A 14,382-nucleotide genomic window follows, 5' to 3' on the forward strand; every position below is an offset into this window, starting at 1 on the left:
ATAATTTCTTTTTAATTTTACCTTCCTCCAATCTTTTCAATTGTCAAATTTAGTTTCTATTCTTTTAATTACTAAATTAATTTTAAAAATTAATTTTTTTCTACAATTTCATCCTCTTTAATTTTTTCTCCAATCTTCCAACCCAAAACATCGATGATAAAGCAATCTCGCAACCATTCTTCATCTTCCGCAACGGTATTGTCCAATTCTGGACAATACGGTTCCACCAAGGAACGACTAGAAATGAAATTCCAACAGGATCGTCATGCTTTTTGCTCATTCTCGTAAAAAAATCAGAAAGTTCTACCAGCAGAAAAGTAGAAGTTGCATTTCACGTCTTTTTATCTGTCGTGTCACCGTCTAACATTTGCGGGGAAAAAAAACATTTTAACGATAAAGGCTCTCAGATCTGAGGTTCTCTGCAATCTCAGTTTCCCAACGATCTCCATTATCAAGTAGCTTTTCTTTGTCGTACAAGAGCTCCTGCAACAACAGTGAATGTTTAGAAATACTTCCGTTATCAAAGTAGGCTCATGGTGAAAGGGATGCTACCTCGCGAGTCTCTGTTGTAAATTCGAAGTTTGGTCCTTCAACAATGGCATCAACAGGGCATGCCTCTTGGCAAAATCCACAATAGATACATTTTGTCATATCAATGTCATACCTGTCGAATTCAGAGTCGAAAGAATGGACGAGATGGGGGCACAGGAGGAGAAGAAAACGAGGAGCAAAGGAACAATGATAAACCTCTCACCTAGTAGTCCTACGACTTCCATCTTCTCGCTCCTCAGCCTCGATGGTGATTGCCTGTGCAGGACAAATCTGGAAACCAACCAGGCATCATGAGAAAAGTACTAAATGCAACTATAAGACTATCCAATGAGAGATGTTAACAAATCATAGAGATTAAGAGGGTACAGATGGAAATGACAATGCTGCTACTTTCTCAGATAAAACAGAAATAGGGATCCAAAAAAAATTACCCAGAACAAAAATGCACACCCCCAACCAGAACAGTAAACATAAAACAGCTGCACAAATCAAGATGCTACCAGCACGTTTTCACACTAGTAAACACAATCTAATTGGATGTATGCTAATCAAAGGATGCAGTCAACTTGAAATTTCACTAGTAGAAACAAATAAAGCATTAAATTCCAGAGAATACAAACCTGGAAATGCAAAAAGGATGTAAAACTTTTGACAGCTTAGATAATGTAGTAGCATTTCTGAGAAATTTAAGTGGAATTGCAAAAATATGACACCAATTTCCAAGTGCTCCATAGACCTCATGTAATCACAAATAAAAAAACAATACGAAAAATTTTTGTCCAATTTTGAGGCTAATCAGCTCAAGTAAAATACAATTTGTGTGCACACCATGGTATAGTTTGATAATCTCCAACCAGAAGAGTGATTTAACTAGGGGCTGGATATAATATGAGAATTCGAAACTAACAAGGTAAATCCCCCCCTTTATTGTTTCACACAACAAGGATATTTGTTTAAGAGAGTAAAATAAATCTTGAAGCCTTACAGCTTCACACAGTTTGCATGCAATACAACGTTCCTCTCCAGTAGGATATCGTCGGAGTGCATGCTCACCACGAAAACGAGGGCTCAAGGGACCTTTCTCAAATGGATAATTGATCTGCATGCGAGAAGATATTCCTGCTATCATCACTCATCATTTAATATCTGACGGGCTATGGTGAGACACTTACGGTAACTTTTTTCTCAAAGAAGTACTTGAGAGTCAATGACAAACCGCGAACCATTTCAGTAAGAAACAGCGTGTTTATGTTTCGCTCAAATACTGTAGTTACTCAGAGCATTAGGACCTTTAGTTGTATCAGACAAAAAAATGGAGTTAAACTGAATTCAAAACACAAACTTCAAGGATTGTATACATTACCAGAACTCCAGTCCTTTGAGATCTCCTTTGCAAGCTCCTCTCTTTCTTCATCTTCTACAGTAGCATATAAGAAAAATCGCAAGAGCCATAAATAAAGCATGAACACACTATAAAGACAAGGTCCCATTAAAGATGCAGGCAGTTATTTTTGGACTATAAACAAAGAAGAAGGAATAATTATTTGTCATCCTCCAAAAAAAATCTTAAAACATTAATCCAAAACACTCTCAAATAATCTTAGCAAGTCATGTAATAAATTTTAAGACAAATGATTAACAGTCTTAGCTTGTGAGCATCACTGATAAATCTCGATAACATTTTTCACTCGTCCAAGAACACGCACAAATAGTATATATAAATATAAATAAAATAGAGGGAAGTGAACAGGCAAACCTTTTTTGGTGGAATATAAGTGGGCACTAGATTTCAGTGCATATTGGTTTGAACCTTGCAATGCTTGTCCTGATACAGCCTGCAGACCCATAAAAGCACAGCAAAGTAATATTACAATAAGCTAATTCATAAATCAATCATGTAAAACATGAACTGTCAAGACCAAAATCAGCAGTATTAACCAAATCCAAAGAGCTCTTCTGAAATACAACCAATATTTCATCACCCATCAGCCAGCAATTTGAAAAATAGTGAAACAATCTTACGAGTAGCTAATCCATACCCTCAGTAACTTTCCATTCTTTCTCTCATTTCAGTGCATACAAAAGTTCAAGTACACAAATAATCTCAGCCAGAAATTCCAGCATCTTAGAGTAAAAACACAATGAATATCGACCAAAATAAATTGTTTTCTACCGCCACAACAAGGCGTCATCTTCGCATCATTGACATAACAGCATATATGAAAAAAAGAAGTCATCTTCGCACCTAAATCAATTCGCTTAAACCTCTTCATAGATGGAGAGGAATTAAATTTATTTTATTTATTTATAATCCTCACTTATTAACCAAATAACCTAAATCATCGCTTTTCACCTTATATTATTCATTTATGAAAAAAAGTTAAAAAAAAGAGAAAATGAAGATTAGATTCGAGTCACAGGTATTGAGAAGTTTAAGAGTCGAATGTGCAATCCAGATTCCACTATTTCCTTCATTTTCTTGACAACCAAACAGAAAGAGGTCATTGGGGCTACAAGATTCTTACAAGCTGACGAGCGCGAGGAGCATGAAGAGACTTGCGAGCTAATATCGCAGCCATTGATTCCGAGGTCTTCCTCCTCTTCGGGTGCGATTTGTTGAGTCAAAGGAAGTAAACTGAGACCAACAAAACCACCTGATAAACTCGAGGATTACGTTCACCTCAGTTTTTTCACATGCATTGGAGTCCGGAAATGTAGCAAGGTTGTATTTAAAATATATTTTTTAAAAAATATATTTAATTTTTTTTATATTTTTTATATTATTTTTTTATATTAACACATTAAAATAATTTAAAATTATAAAACTATTAATTTTAAATATATATTTTTTATTTTTTAAAAATACGGTTTAAACAACCTTTTAAATATACATTTCAAGTGATATTAAAGAGCATGGGAACATAATTTTTATTTTTTTTTATTTTAATATGTTAATATAAAAAATAAAATTTTAAAAATAAAAAATATTATTTTAATATATATATATATATATATATAAACTACAATTATTACCATAATCCTGAACACATCCGTTCATTTTTCACTGAAACGGTGCGGTTTCTTAAACTGTCAAAACGCTGCGTTTTGACCTCAACAGAACTAACGCTCCTCCTCTAAACTCTCGCTTTGTACGAAGTAGGGTTTAAGTTAACACTCACTCCTCTTCTCGATTTTAACCCAGATACTGAACTCACTCGGCTTCTCTCTATCGTGAAAACCCAGAAATGGCGTCGTTTTGCAGATCGGCAATGACGGCAACCACAAGGTCCCTGGCATCTCTATCCAAAACGGCAGGTCAGAAAACACTATACGCGAAATCCATGTCTTCTCCGTTCACTTCAACACCAACACGAACGATCCTTGCCACTTCAAGGTAAATAATGTATTCTTCTTTTCAATTCAAATTGGGAATTTTTTTTTATAAATTTCTTAATTTATCTTTTTGTTTTTGCTATGGAATTGTAGGATTGTTTCAGTTTTAGGGAGTGTGGAGTCGTTGATGCCACTCCACAGTGCAATTGCAAATGCTAGACTCAAATCTAGCATCGCTGTTGATTCTTCTTGCTGGAGCTGGCTCTCTCAAGGTGAGTTATTTTTATATTTATTTCTTGAAGTTTTTGTCTTTTTAATTTTTTTTTCATGTTTTTTTTTTATTTTATTATTGTTTTTATCATTATGAGAAATACCATGTATAGTCAATCATGTCATATGCCAAATTTATGTTGGGCCCCTGCATGTTTGGGCACTGTGAGGGTTGCATAGTGGTTATCAGGTGTCTTCTTCAACGGCAATGAGAAGTCACCGAGATGGCGTTGAACCGACCTAACTTGGTGTGATTGTTTACTACTGATGTGTAGTGGGAAATGGATTTTTTCGAAACTAATTTGGGTTATTGTGTACGTGCGTGTGTGCAGCACTTGGTCTTGCAAAGCATTTATTGGAATTTCGGTCTTCTCTTATTATATCTCCGAATAAAACCAGATTGTGCATAAATGAGTTTTCGGCTTGTGTTCAAGTGTTACAGCATTTGATTACTATCGAAATAGGATTTTTTTTTTATGGGTTTTACTTTGGTTGAGTTTTTTAGTACTGTTTTTTTTCTACCTCTTATTCTGCATTGTTGGTCACCTCTGACTCAACTCGGTTCCTCTGCTACATTGCAATAGGGCTTGCTACACCGTTGTGACACAGCCTGCTGGGATGGTAAATGTGAAGGAAACTGAATCCATTTTTGAGTCTTGAATTCTTTCTCCTTGTAATATGGAAGCATATGCAAACTTGTTTTGGGCAAAATGCTGTTATTTTCACCTTTTGCTGTTGCCTTTCCCTTCCCACATAGCAAAGAGAATGGATGACTTAGACTTGTCATATTTTGCTTGTTTGTTTAATGGATTCATTGAGCTATAATGTTCTGTACCAGTTAATGTTGTATGAAGAAGGGGTCTGGTAATGCCATTTGTTAATTTAATCGTTTGAAGTCCTTCAAGCAGCATAAAACATTGATTTGATTGGGATTTTAACCTGTCCTGAACAGGACTTCTTTTTAGCAAATTATCTGGTTTCAGTTACCATTCGAGGGATTTGTAGAGAGTAACTGTCTCTTAAAGTGAAGATGAAATGTATGTGAAATAAGAATCCCTTATTTGAGCAACCGCGAGATGTAACTCAAGCTTCTGCCAACGAGACATCACTTTGTTGTTGCTTGTTTTCAATAAGGTTGTCCTTGCAAAAAACTATATCAAATGCTTCATATAACTTATATTATGCTGCGGTTCTGCTGTGGTCGCTACAGCATACAACTTATACTTTGCGTGTGGGAATGATTGTAGGATTAGTCATCCATAAGTTCTCCACACCTAGAACGATAAATTAAGTCATTCGATGAAGGTGGAATATTTAAGTCATTAGATGAAGGACTGAAATTGGGGGGCAGCATAGATGATCTGTTGATCCTCGTAGTCACTTATGTTGAATTCTTGTTGTCATGTTCCCCACTGTATGTGCCAAATTAACTTTTCTTCTGTACTACACTTTTGTTTTCTCAACATGTTTTAAGCTTCATGTTGCTGGACAAAATCCTTTTTGTTTTTTACATTTCTCCAGCTACCGAGTTTCTTCTATCTTTTTTCCTCACTGGCATTTCCTAGATTTCACAGTTCCTCGGTGACAAGGCTGGGTCATTTCAAACCAAATTGGGCTGCTAAGTTTGGGTCTTACTATTCTCACATTTTTTTCTAATTAAAATTAAATTAATAGATTTATACATGTTTCATGTCTAAATACTCTCATTTAAAAATTTAATATAAATAATATTGTAAAACATTAAATTTGTTATTTGACACGAATAACATAGATACTAGTGGTTATCATTTCATGCCGTGTTGGACCTTTTCAGAAACTAAATATGACTTTTATATGACATTTTTTCGTAATTTATTTGAAGATCGTTTATATGGTTGGGCACCTGTGTCGCAAGAGTCGATGTTCGAGAGTTTATTTAATATGCACCTCATATTCATACATCTTTTGGTCTGCGTGCATTAATTTGTCAGAATCATAGCTTGATAATAGAACTAGATGGAGGAAAGTCTGTTTTGAAAAGGGAAGTCTAGGAAACTAAAACTTGTTTTCTACGTTTTACACGTTACTGCCAACGAAGGAATTGCATGGCATTTCTCAATCAGGAGGCCAAGCCGCTAAGTAAACTCGGAGTCCTTTTCCAATCCACTACCAACCACAGGCAGTATCGAAGTTTTTTAAATAAGGAATTATTTCTAAATCTTGTTATCCCAATTAGTTAAAGGCGCCCCTAGTTATGAATAAGTAATACCAGAAATTGGAAGTTTCCCTTAAAAGGATTGGGGTGTTGGAAGTTTCCCTTAAATGGTGATTTTGGTCAGTGAAAGTTGGCTGGAAGATACCAAGTTTGTCAGGTTTTTGAGGACCAGGTTTATGAGCAGTGGTAATGAGGCACGATTCATTCCAGCTAACGTTTTCCCAGCTCCTCGCAACTTCATCATGCAAAGGGAGTTGTGTCCAGCCATGTTGAAGATGGATATGAAGTAGAAGATAAGAAAGTGTTACAAGGAAAAAAGAAAACACCAAAATCACCATTATATATTTGCCATATGATTGTCCCATCCTTGTTAAAAAACAAAAAAACAAGGAAAATGGCACCTAGGATTGGTTTAAAGATCTCAATTTTAATCATAGAAACATATATAACCAAGAAAGAACAAGATTTTTTTATACAGGAAAGGATTCGCAACAAAAAAAAAAAAACCGATGCGGCAACAGAGGATCCTCAGAGAAGAGAACCCTTGAAATCTCAACTTGGATAGGTGGTGGTTTTGTGACGTAAATTGTCATTACCTCAAAATAACATTCAAGTGAAGGTTGGGGAAGAAAAGGTAGTGGATTCAGCGGATCCGACGATGTAGAATGCAGGTATATTCTCGAGTAAAGCAAGAGATAAAAGGAACTAGTCTCACAGTATCTTAATAGTCGAAGATTCGCAAATCTTAAATCTGAAGCGAAATAAAATAAAGAAAGAGCATGCACATCCCTGTCAATTGCATCGGCCTTGTGAACCTGCTAGCCCTCTCTCTCTCTCTCTCCCGGATAGGATCTGAAGAAGAAGAATATCAGATACAGAGCATCCCCACCCTTCCCCAGCACTATAATCATAGCCTTAGAATAGCTACAACCACCCTTGATTTGCCACTTTGCTGCTTGGCTGCTCTTTGCTTTTTCAATTTGATCAACTGAGTAGTTATAAACTTATAATATATAAATCAAATCAAAGGACAACCTATTTTTACTAGTTGTTGAATTTGATTACCTGGATTGTTCTTTGTTTTTTTTTTTTTTCCCGGGTGAGCTCTATAAAAATTAAAAACAAACTACACAAACATCCAACATTGTTGTATCATCATTCCTTTGGATTTTTCTTTGGTTTATTTTCTCATCTCTTTATCTTTCTGCGTCTGCAACTTACCTCAGTTGTCCCCACTTGGGCTTTACCTTTTCTTAAATTGCTTTAATTTCTTACAGGAAGTTGAAAGGATTCTTTGTGGTTCAGGTTGGTCCGTTAAAATCTCTTCTGTCTCCAAAGGTTTCATTTATTGTTTAGTTTAGCTTCTCTCCACCTACTTTTCAGGTGCTCTGATTTCCTTATGGTCATGGAGAATTCTTGTGAAACATGTAATTGAAATGGGCCTACAGAAAATGGCCATACAGTTGTTAGGCACGCTCCTTATCAACCCAGATCATTACCCTGGCTTGATTTAAGAGTATTCTATGTTCGAGTTAGCAAATGTGAGATTGATGGCTCAACACCCGAGCGCCTTTCCGTGAACCATATTTCATTATACCCTGATACTCTTCTTGAAGTAAATGGTGTTAGAACTTCTATCAACTCCAGCGGTGCATCAACCACTCTTGGGAGGGATAGATTGGATAAGAAATCTGAAGAAGCCATATTTGTCAGCACTGATAATATAAGGATGACTGGGAGTGTGAAGTTTGAGGTTTTTGAGAAGGACGTCCTCATGCTATCTGGTGCTGTAGATTTGTGTTGTAGCAACGGTTTTGTAGGGGGATCGGGGAACCATGACCAGAGGTGGGGCATGAATTGTGAATCAGACATAACAATAGGCACCGGCTTCCTGAAGGCTAAACAATTTATGGGTCCAGATTCATAGATGCCAACAATTGAGGTCGACATTGCAGGATCTTTCCCGGGCACTCCAATTATCTTAACCAAGACTTTGCATCTTGGTTTTCACGAGGAGAAAATGAGAAAGGGGATGCTGGATTCCTTACCAGAATACGAGGCAACTGAAATCCAAGACAATGCCCCTTCCAGGCTTCCTTTACAGGTATACCTTAATTTCATCTTGGATTTCTAGGAAAACTATGTGCTTTGCTTTCAGAATGTTCTGTTTTTGTTTTTTTGACTCGTTTCTGTCTTTGCAAGTTCTTCAGCGCTTTTCACTCTATTCTAGCTGTTCTACTGACATAAACGGATATGATTCTAGCATGTGTTTTTTAAGTTAGAGGATAGTACAACCCCACCCCATTTTATTTTCTGGATATTTGCTTACATTACCGGTGACAACAAAAACAAATTTGAATGAAAAAAGTCTTCTTTTTTCTTTTCTGATTGCGTGTTTTATTCATGGTAAACATAAAATTGTGTGAATACCTTAACATTAAAAAGTATAATCACTAAACTATCAATTTAAGTTAATCTCTTTGAAGAGTTATATTGTTTTCTATGGGGTGTCATCGTGTGACATTCCTCCCTCATATCTCAAGCAGGTGAATGCAGGTGACCTGGTAAGCTTCAAACAGGATCATAAGATGATAATTATGCATAAAGTTCTGCTGTTTTTTTAGAAAAATTAGTAGTGTTCAGAGAAAAATGGTTGTTTAAAGCTGTTATAGCTTCCTCTAATGACAGTATTCAACTTGATTCTTAATCTAGAACTAATCGGGGCTTAACCAGGCCCACTGGTAGCTTTGTTTACCTTACAATTTGTGGGCATTCATATGCTTGAGAGATTGTCGCCATGTTACAACCTGTTCTGTGTTACAACGGCTGTTGGGATAGGAATTCCTCTGTTTTAGTCTTCTTTAGGAAGTTGTGTTGCGAGCGATTGTAGATTTTTTTTTTTTTTTTTTTTTTGATTTGAGCCTGATACCATCTAAAGATCAATACGTTATCCTCATTTCTTTCGAGTTATGGCCCCCAAGCACTCTGTTTTTAATTTGCCTTTTGAACTCTGCAGCTGAATACTCAAATCTCAAGCTAGAAAATGCAGTTCCTGGGATAACTCTACAGTTATCCCAGGAACAGAATTTATGGACGTTGAAGATCGTGAAATGTCATGGTTCAACGCTGGTGTCAGAGTAGTGGTTGGAATTGGCCTAAGCATTTGTGTTGGGATTGGGATAGGTGTGCCGTGTGGGCTTGCTGGTTCGAACCTACCACGGCACCACCCGAAACTTTTGAAGGCAATTTTGGTGATGAACAGGAATTATCTTTTGTGGCATGTAAATGATTGAACTTCGTGTCTTGACATACACATCTTGCTGGTTTTGCTTGTTTTCTGTTTTACAGGAGTCAAATCATTTGTGGCTCACATTATTGCTCCCTGTACTGCTTAGCATCATCTACGATCATGAACTTTTATCAAGCTAAATTGCATGTTGCAAATCAGGGAACGAAGGTGCGGTTTGCACTTATCTGTCTTCTTCCTCACCATCGCTCCAGATTCTTTCACTTTGATAGACAGGAGAGGCCAGTGACACTTTTCCCACAAGACTAGCCCGGAGTAGAAATCACAGGACAATTGAATATACTACATCAACAAATTCAAATTGCTATTAGTAACCTGAAAAACACAAGCGTGCATATCAGTCTTTAGTTGGTCTTAATGGGCTGGGATCACATTGCCAAATGAGAATTTACCAACACACGTTGGTAAATTTCAGAGAATTTAACAAGTTTTCGAGGAGAATTTTGCAAAAAGCAACATTTTAATCCTACAGCACTCGTTAGAAGTCATTTGGCCCACTGGTCACTACAGCGCTCAAGAGGAGAGGGAAACATACAAAACCAAATTGGAGCATTTTACCGAGGATGGTCCGCGGTGGAATTCTATAAACACCAGCCTAATATGTACATTTCACAGAAACGCCTATACCTTTGTAAATACGCAGCATGGCAGGAGCAACAGTTCATCTGTCACCCTTGTGGTTGATTTGTTGCACGGCGGAACCAAGTGTTGAATGCGGTGACTAAGTGGGGGCAATCTTCAACATTTCGAGTTGAGAAGCTGAGACACTGCTGCAACAACACTTGAGCATCTGACATGGGAAGTGTGGAAATAATTCTTAGAAATGTCTCTTCCAGCTCCAGGTACAGTAATTTATGATTTGGTAACATAGAAGAAAGTGCACAGTCTTTGCATACAATCAGAACAGGAAGCCAATCCTTTACAAGCTTCATCCTCACCTGCAAGCAAACGCTCAAATTAATTAACCATCTGTGCTACTCGTTAAGGATTTCACAACAAGAAATCTTTGTCGAGCCTTCTAAGCACAGATAGGCTCTAACACTCTTTTGTTAATACTAAAAATTCAGCTTTTAGAGAAACCAAAAACAATTCAAACTTCATGCATCCAATCCTTGACGGATTGCTTATTTTAAAGAATTGGTGGCAGTGATCACAAAATAATCGAAAATAAAAGCCAATAGTAATACCTGTCTAGCGGCCAAAATGGTCCCAGAAGCAACAGCATTAGCAAGCTTACAAGTGCAACGAAGCAAAACAGCAGGAAAGCCCGGAACAATATTCCTCCACGCATCATCCCGAAAAGCCCTCTGCAAATCAGCCGTAAAAGAATCTTGCTCACTCCACTCCTTCACCGCACTATCCGCCACTCTCAGCTCAATCATCCTCTCCACTAACCACAACAAGTGCTTCCCATTAGTCATCGCTGTGTGCAAATTCAACCTCTGTATCGCTTCCGTCTCATTATGATCCCCTCTAAAATTCGGACTCGAATACTCCTCAAGCGATTCCTTCACAATCTTCAAACTCGTCTCAAAAGCCATCTCCAAAACCCTCCTCGCCGACTCCCTCGATGAAAAATCCCTCAATAACTTAGCCACAAACGCTTTCACAAATGCCATGTTCGAACTACTATGAATCGCAGCCAATATCAAACCATGAAGCATTTCCTCACACGAATCATATTTCGCCGGAGAAACCCTAGCTAATAGCTCTTCAGATTCCTCCTCGCGTAAATATGGAATTAAATTAATCACGCGCTTCTCTTCCTCTTCACTCCACGGCACAGCCTCAAGATACTTAACGCAATAATCCGCACACTCATCAAACAACAACTTTAACGCCACCGGCAAAATATCTAGAGCCGCCGCAGCAGAGTTAATCACATTATTGAAATCGTTTGTATACAGCAATTTTAAAACGCATAGATGGACTTCGATCGATCCAGGAGCTACGCCTAATTTCAACGGAATCAAGTACTGGTCGATTTTATTTTCAGCAGAATCGGGATTTTCCTTGGAGTGCTGCCATCTGTCGGATAAAAGGGCGGAGAAATACTCAGACCGGCGGAGGATGGGAGAATGGAGGTAGATCTGGACATTGGATTGGTTATTATTGTCAATTGAATAAACTGAATCCGATAAGTTAATGATGGGGGAAGTGGGGTCCAGGAAGAGGCGGAGGATGACGTCAGCGGTGTTAACGTCGTTGAACGGGGTGGGGGTGGGGGTGGTGGTGTTGGTGGTGGAGGAGGGGGTGGTGGTGGAGGAGGGGGTGGTGGAGAGGAGCGTGTGGGAGGAGGTTCGGCGGAGTTTTTTGGAGGTTTCGGAGATGGTTTTGTCAGGAAATGAATCGATTAAGGCGGCGGTGGAGGAGAGGCTAGTGGATCTGGAGGCGGTTGAGCGGAGGTTAGCGGTTGTGGAGACGGTGGAATGGCGGTTGTATGGCACGCGTTGCCGTTTCTTGGAGGTGGATGGGATCATTATCGAAAAGTTTCTGGATTAGGGAAGATTTTTTTCTGGGTGCAAATAGGAAGATCTGGTTGGCAGTGGAAATTTTTTAAAGCTTGCTGGGTGGACAGGTGGCGTGGTGATGATATTTTTTTTTCATGAATTGGCGAGCGGGGAAACTATGTAGTCGGTGTTTCTTGTCGTTTACTGGAGAAATTGGTGAAAAAATTAGCGTGCGAGCGCCCTCATTTTACTAAACTACCCTCATTGTTCTAAACTGTGGGCTATTGCTTTGGAAGTGTACATCCATGATATACTCCCCCAGTTTCGCTGTGCTTGTATAAATTTCTTAAAATAAAATAAAAATTAATTAAAATATCTGTTTTAAAAATATTATCTCACTTTTATTTTTAACTATGTTTATATAGTTCAATTTTATTTTCAATAGATTTTAAAAATAATAGAGAGAATAAATGACACTATATATTAATTCTACTTTAGTTTTTTTTATAAAATACATAAATTAAAATCATAAAAAAATATATCAATTAATATGGGACTAAGCAATTAATAATCATCAGCTGATAATTAATTAGATACTTGAGTGGACTGGCATGGGAAGTTGCCAGTCAAATTCTCTATTTCTTCGGTAAATTCTTCTGGATACGCTACCGTGCTGAGTTGGCAAATTCAGCAGTTGATTAGGATTCTAGTGCCCCTTCTCTATGTCACTATCACTACTCCGCATTGATTAGGATTATATATCACCATAAGAACTTCAAGCTTCCTGCAGATTTTGGAGTTCCTTTCTTCGTTTTTTTTCGTTGTTCTCTAGATTAATTTGTCTGCCAAAACCCACGGAAAGTCTTATCCTGAATTTCAAAGAGATGCCTAAAGAACAAGGAACCCTAACTCAAGTTTTGTCCGTCCAAGAACAGGTGATTGGTCGAGAAGAATCCGAGACTTCTCATCAGGAGTTACCCCTCAACTTCCCAAATCAACAAACGACAAGCCGCCACGAGTCTTCTGTATCTGCTGGGTTCGAGGGTGTAGCAGAACCCTGTAGCAGTGAAACAACTACCGAGAAGGATGAGGACTGTAGTTTCTGTAATCATAATGTGGCTATTGCTACTCATGCCATCTTATTGGAATTTGGTTTTATTGGGTTCGATTTGAAATCTGGGATGAAAGTTGATCAGTTTCCTCCTCCAACAGACTTGCCTTCAAACGCATTCACGATGTGGTATACTCTTCCAGGGCTCTTGCTTCCTGAAAACGTCGTTGCTGAATCGATTTATGTGAAGGTACAGTGTTCAGAAGATATCGTCAATGTATGTGGATCTTTGACAAAGGGTGGCTCGGATATACATAGGGTGTGTTTGAATGGAAAGGGGTTTGGACGTCGGACTATAAATTTGTTGCGAGCAAATTGTGAAAGGAACTCTTTGATGAATGACAATGATAAGAATGAAGTTCGACAGCTAGAGAAAGTTCTGAAGGATGGACTAGCTTTGCCACTGTTAATAGATCTTTGTGAGAAGACCGGTATGGCTCTTCCACCATGCTTCGACCGCCTCCCAAGAGAGTTGAAGTTAAAGATTATGGGGTTGCTTTCCCTCGTAGATGTTGGGCGAATGGAATGTGTTTGCTCGGAGCTGCGGTTTTTGTCCAGGGCCACTCGTTTAATTTGGCAGAGATTCCAGCAGGATATGATGCCACCACCAGAAAAATACGAAGACTCGATAGCCATAATTCAGCTGTTCATGAGAATAATAAAAGTGAGGAGCATGGAGAAGAAGGCGACGTCAAACATATCCATGGAACAAGAAAAATAGAACAATATTGTGCTGTGTTCTCCAACTCTATTCTTTTGCTGCTGTCGGACACCATAGAATTTTTTCCCCTTAGAGTGTTTAGTGTGTGTTTGTTAAGCCGTCCCGCGTTAACAAATATATAATTAATAATTAAATTTAACGTGCAAATAAATGATCATAATTAATATTTAAATTCGAAAGGAAGTAAAGAGACTCGGAAATCTTATTCTTATTTTTTTTTTGTCTTAATTTTTTTCATGTTTTTTATTATTATTATTATTGTTTTGATCATATTAAGAAATATTGCATGTTCATGCACTGTGAGTGTCACATAGTGGTTATTAGGTGCCTTCAGACCCAGGACAAAATCCTTTTTGATTTTCCCTTGGACTCGAAAGGAACCAGAAAGAATCTAAAATATTTTTGTTTTTTCCAGTGGAAGCAAGCATGCAAATTAGGACTGCA

General features: G+C 37.9%; 4 protein-coding genes, 1 long non-coding RNA gene and 1 pseudogene across 9 annotated transcripts; 4 read left to right on the forward strand and 2 right to left on the reverse strand.

Moving 5' to 3' along the window:
* Positions 1–382: 382 nt before the first annotated feature.
* LOC133698663 (NADH dehydrogenase [ubiquinone] iron-sulfur protein 8-B, mitochondrial) lies at positions 383–3,131 on the reverse strand. The gene is made up of 8 exons (XM_062121669.1): positions 3,078–3,131; positions 2,309–2,387; positions 1,916–1,969; positions 1,725–1,816; positions 1,538–1,651; positions 755–822; positions 553–664; positions 383–483 (listed from the first exon to the last, which is right to left on the reverse strand). Exons 1-8 carry the CDS (start codon positions 3,129–3,131, stop codon positions 388–390), a joined length of 669 nt encoding a protein of 222 aa, XP_061977653.1. The 3' UTR covers positions 383–387.
* Positions 3,132–3,696: 565 nt separating this feature from the next.
* LOC133699006 (protein NONRESPONDING TO OXYLIPINS 2, mitochondrial-like) lies at positions 3,697–5,041 on the forward strand. The gene is made up of 3 exons (XM_062122129.1): positions 3,697–3,946; positions 4,039–4,157; positions 4,740–5,041. Exons 1-3 carry the CDS (start codon positions 3,798–3,800, stop codon positions 4,757–4,759), a joined length of 288 nt encoding a protein of 95 aa, XP_061978113.1. The 5' UTR covers positions 3,697–3,797; the 3' UTR covers positions 4,760–5,041.
* A 2,080-nt stretch (positions 5,042–7,121) lies between these two features.
* LOC133699430 (uncharacterized protein At1g01500-like) lies at positions 7,122–9,905 on the forward strand (annotated as a pseudogene).
* Positions 9,596–12,136, reverse strand: LOC133699522 (BTB/POZ domain-containing protein At1g63850-like). Of its 5 annotated transcripts, XR_009843289.1 has the most exons (4): positions 10,844–12,136; positions 10,553–10,594; positions 10,284–10,446; positions 9,596–9,938 (listed from the first exon to the last, which is right to left on the reverse strand). XR_009843289.1 is itself a non-coding variant. In XM_062122800.1 (3 exons), exons 1-2 carry the CDS (start codon positions 12,134–12,136, stop codon positions 10,325–10,327), a joined length of 1,563 nt encoding a protein of 520 aa, XP_061978784.1. In that variant the 3' UTR covers positions 9,596–9,938; positions 10,284–10,324. The 5 variants fall into 5 exon arrangements, 4 of the variants coding, with proteins under 4 accessions (XP_061978784.1, XP_061978786.1, XP_061978787.1 ...); XM_062122800.1 differs by having other exon boundaries at positions 10,284–10,594; XM_062122802.1 differs by lacking the exon at positions 9,596–9,938 and having other exon boundaries at positions 9,944–10,594; positions 10,844–11,876; positions 11,925–12,136.
* On the forward strand, positions 11,792–12,494 carry LOC133699523 (uncharacterized). The gene is made up of 2 exons (XR_009843290.1): positions 11,792–11,885; positions 11,925–12,494. It is a non-coding gene; the product is annotated as an uncharacterized LOC133699523 (long non-coding RNA).
* Positions 12,495–12,990: 496 nt separating this feature from the next.
* Positions 12,991–13,938, forward strand: LOC133699431 (putative F-box protein At1g23770). Its single transcript, XM_062122670.1, has one exon. The coding sequence runs from the start codon at positions 12,991–12,993 to the stop codon at positions 13,936–13,938; it is 948 nt and encodes a 315-aa protein (XP_061978654.1).
* The last annotated feature ends 444 nt before the right edge of the window (positions 13,939–14,382 follow it).

The sequence above is a fragment of the Populus nigra genome, chromosome 7 (genome assembly GCF_951802175.1).
Source record: "Populus nigra chromosome 7, ddPopNigr1.1, whole genome shotgun sequence".
NCBI lineage: Eukaryota > Viridiplantae > Streptophyta > Magnoliopsida > Malpighiales > Salicaceae > Populus > Populus nigra.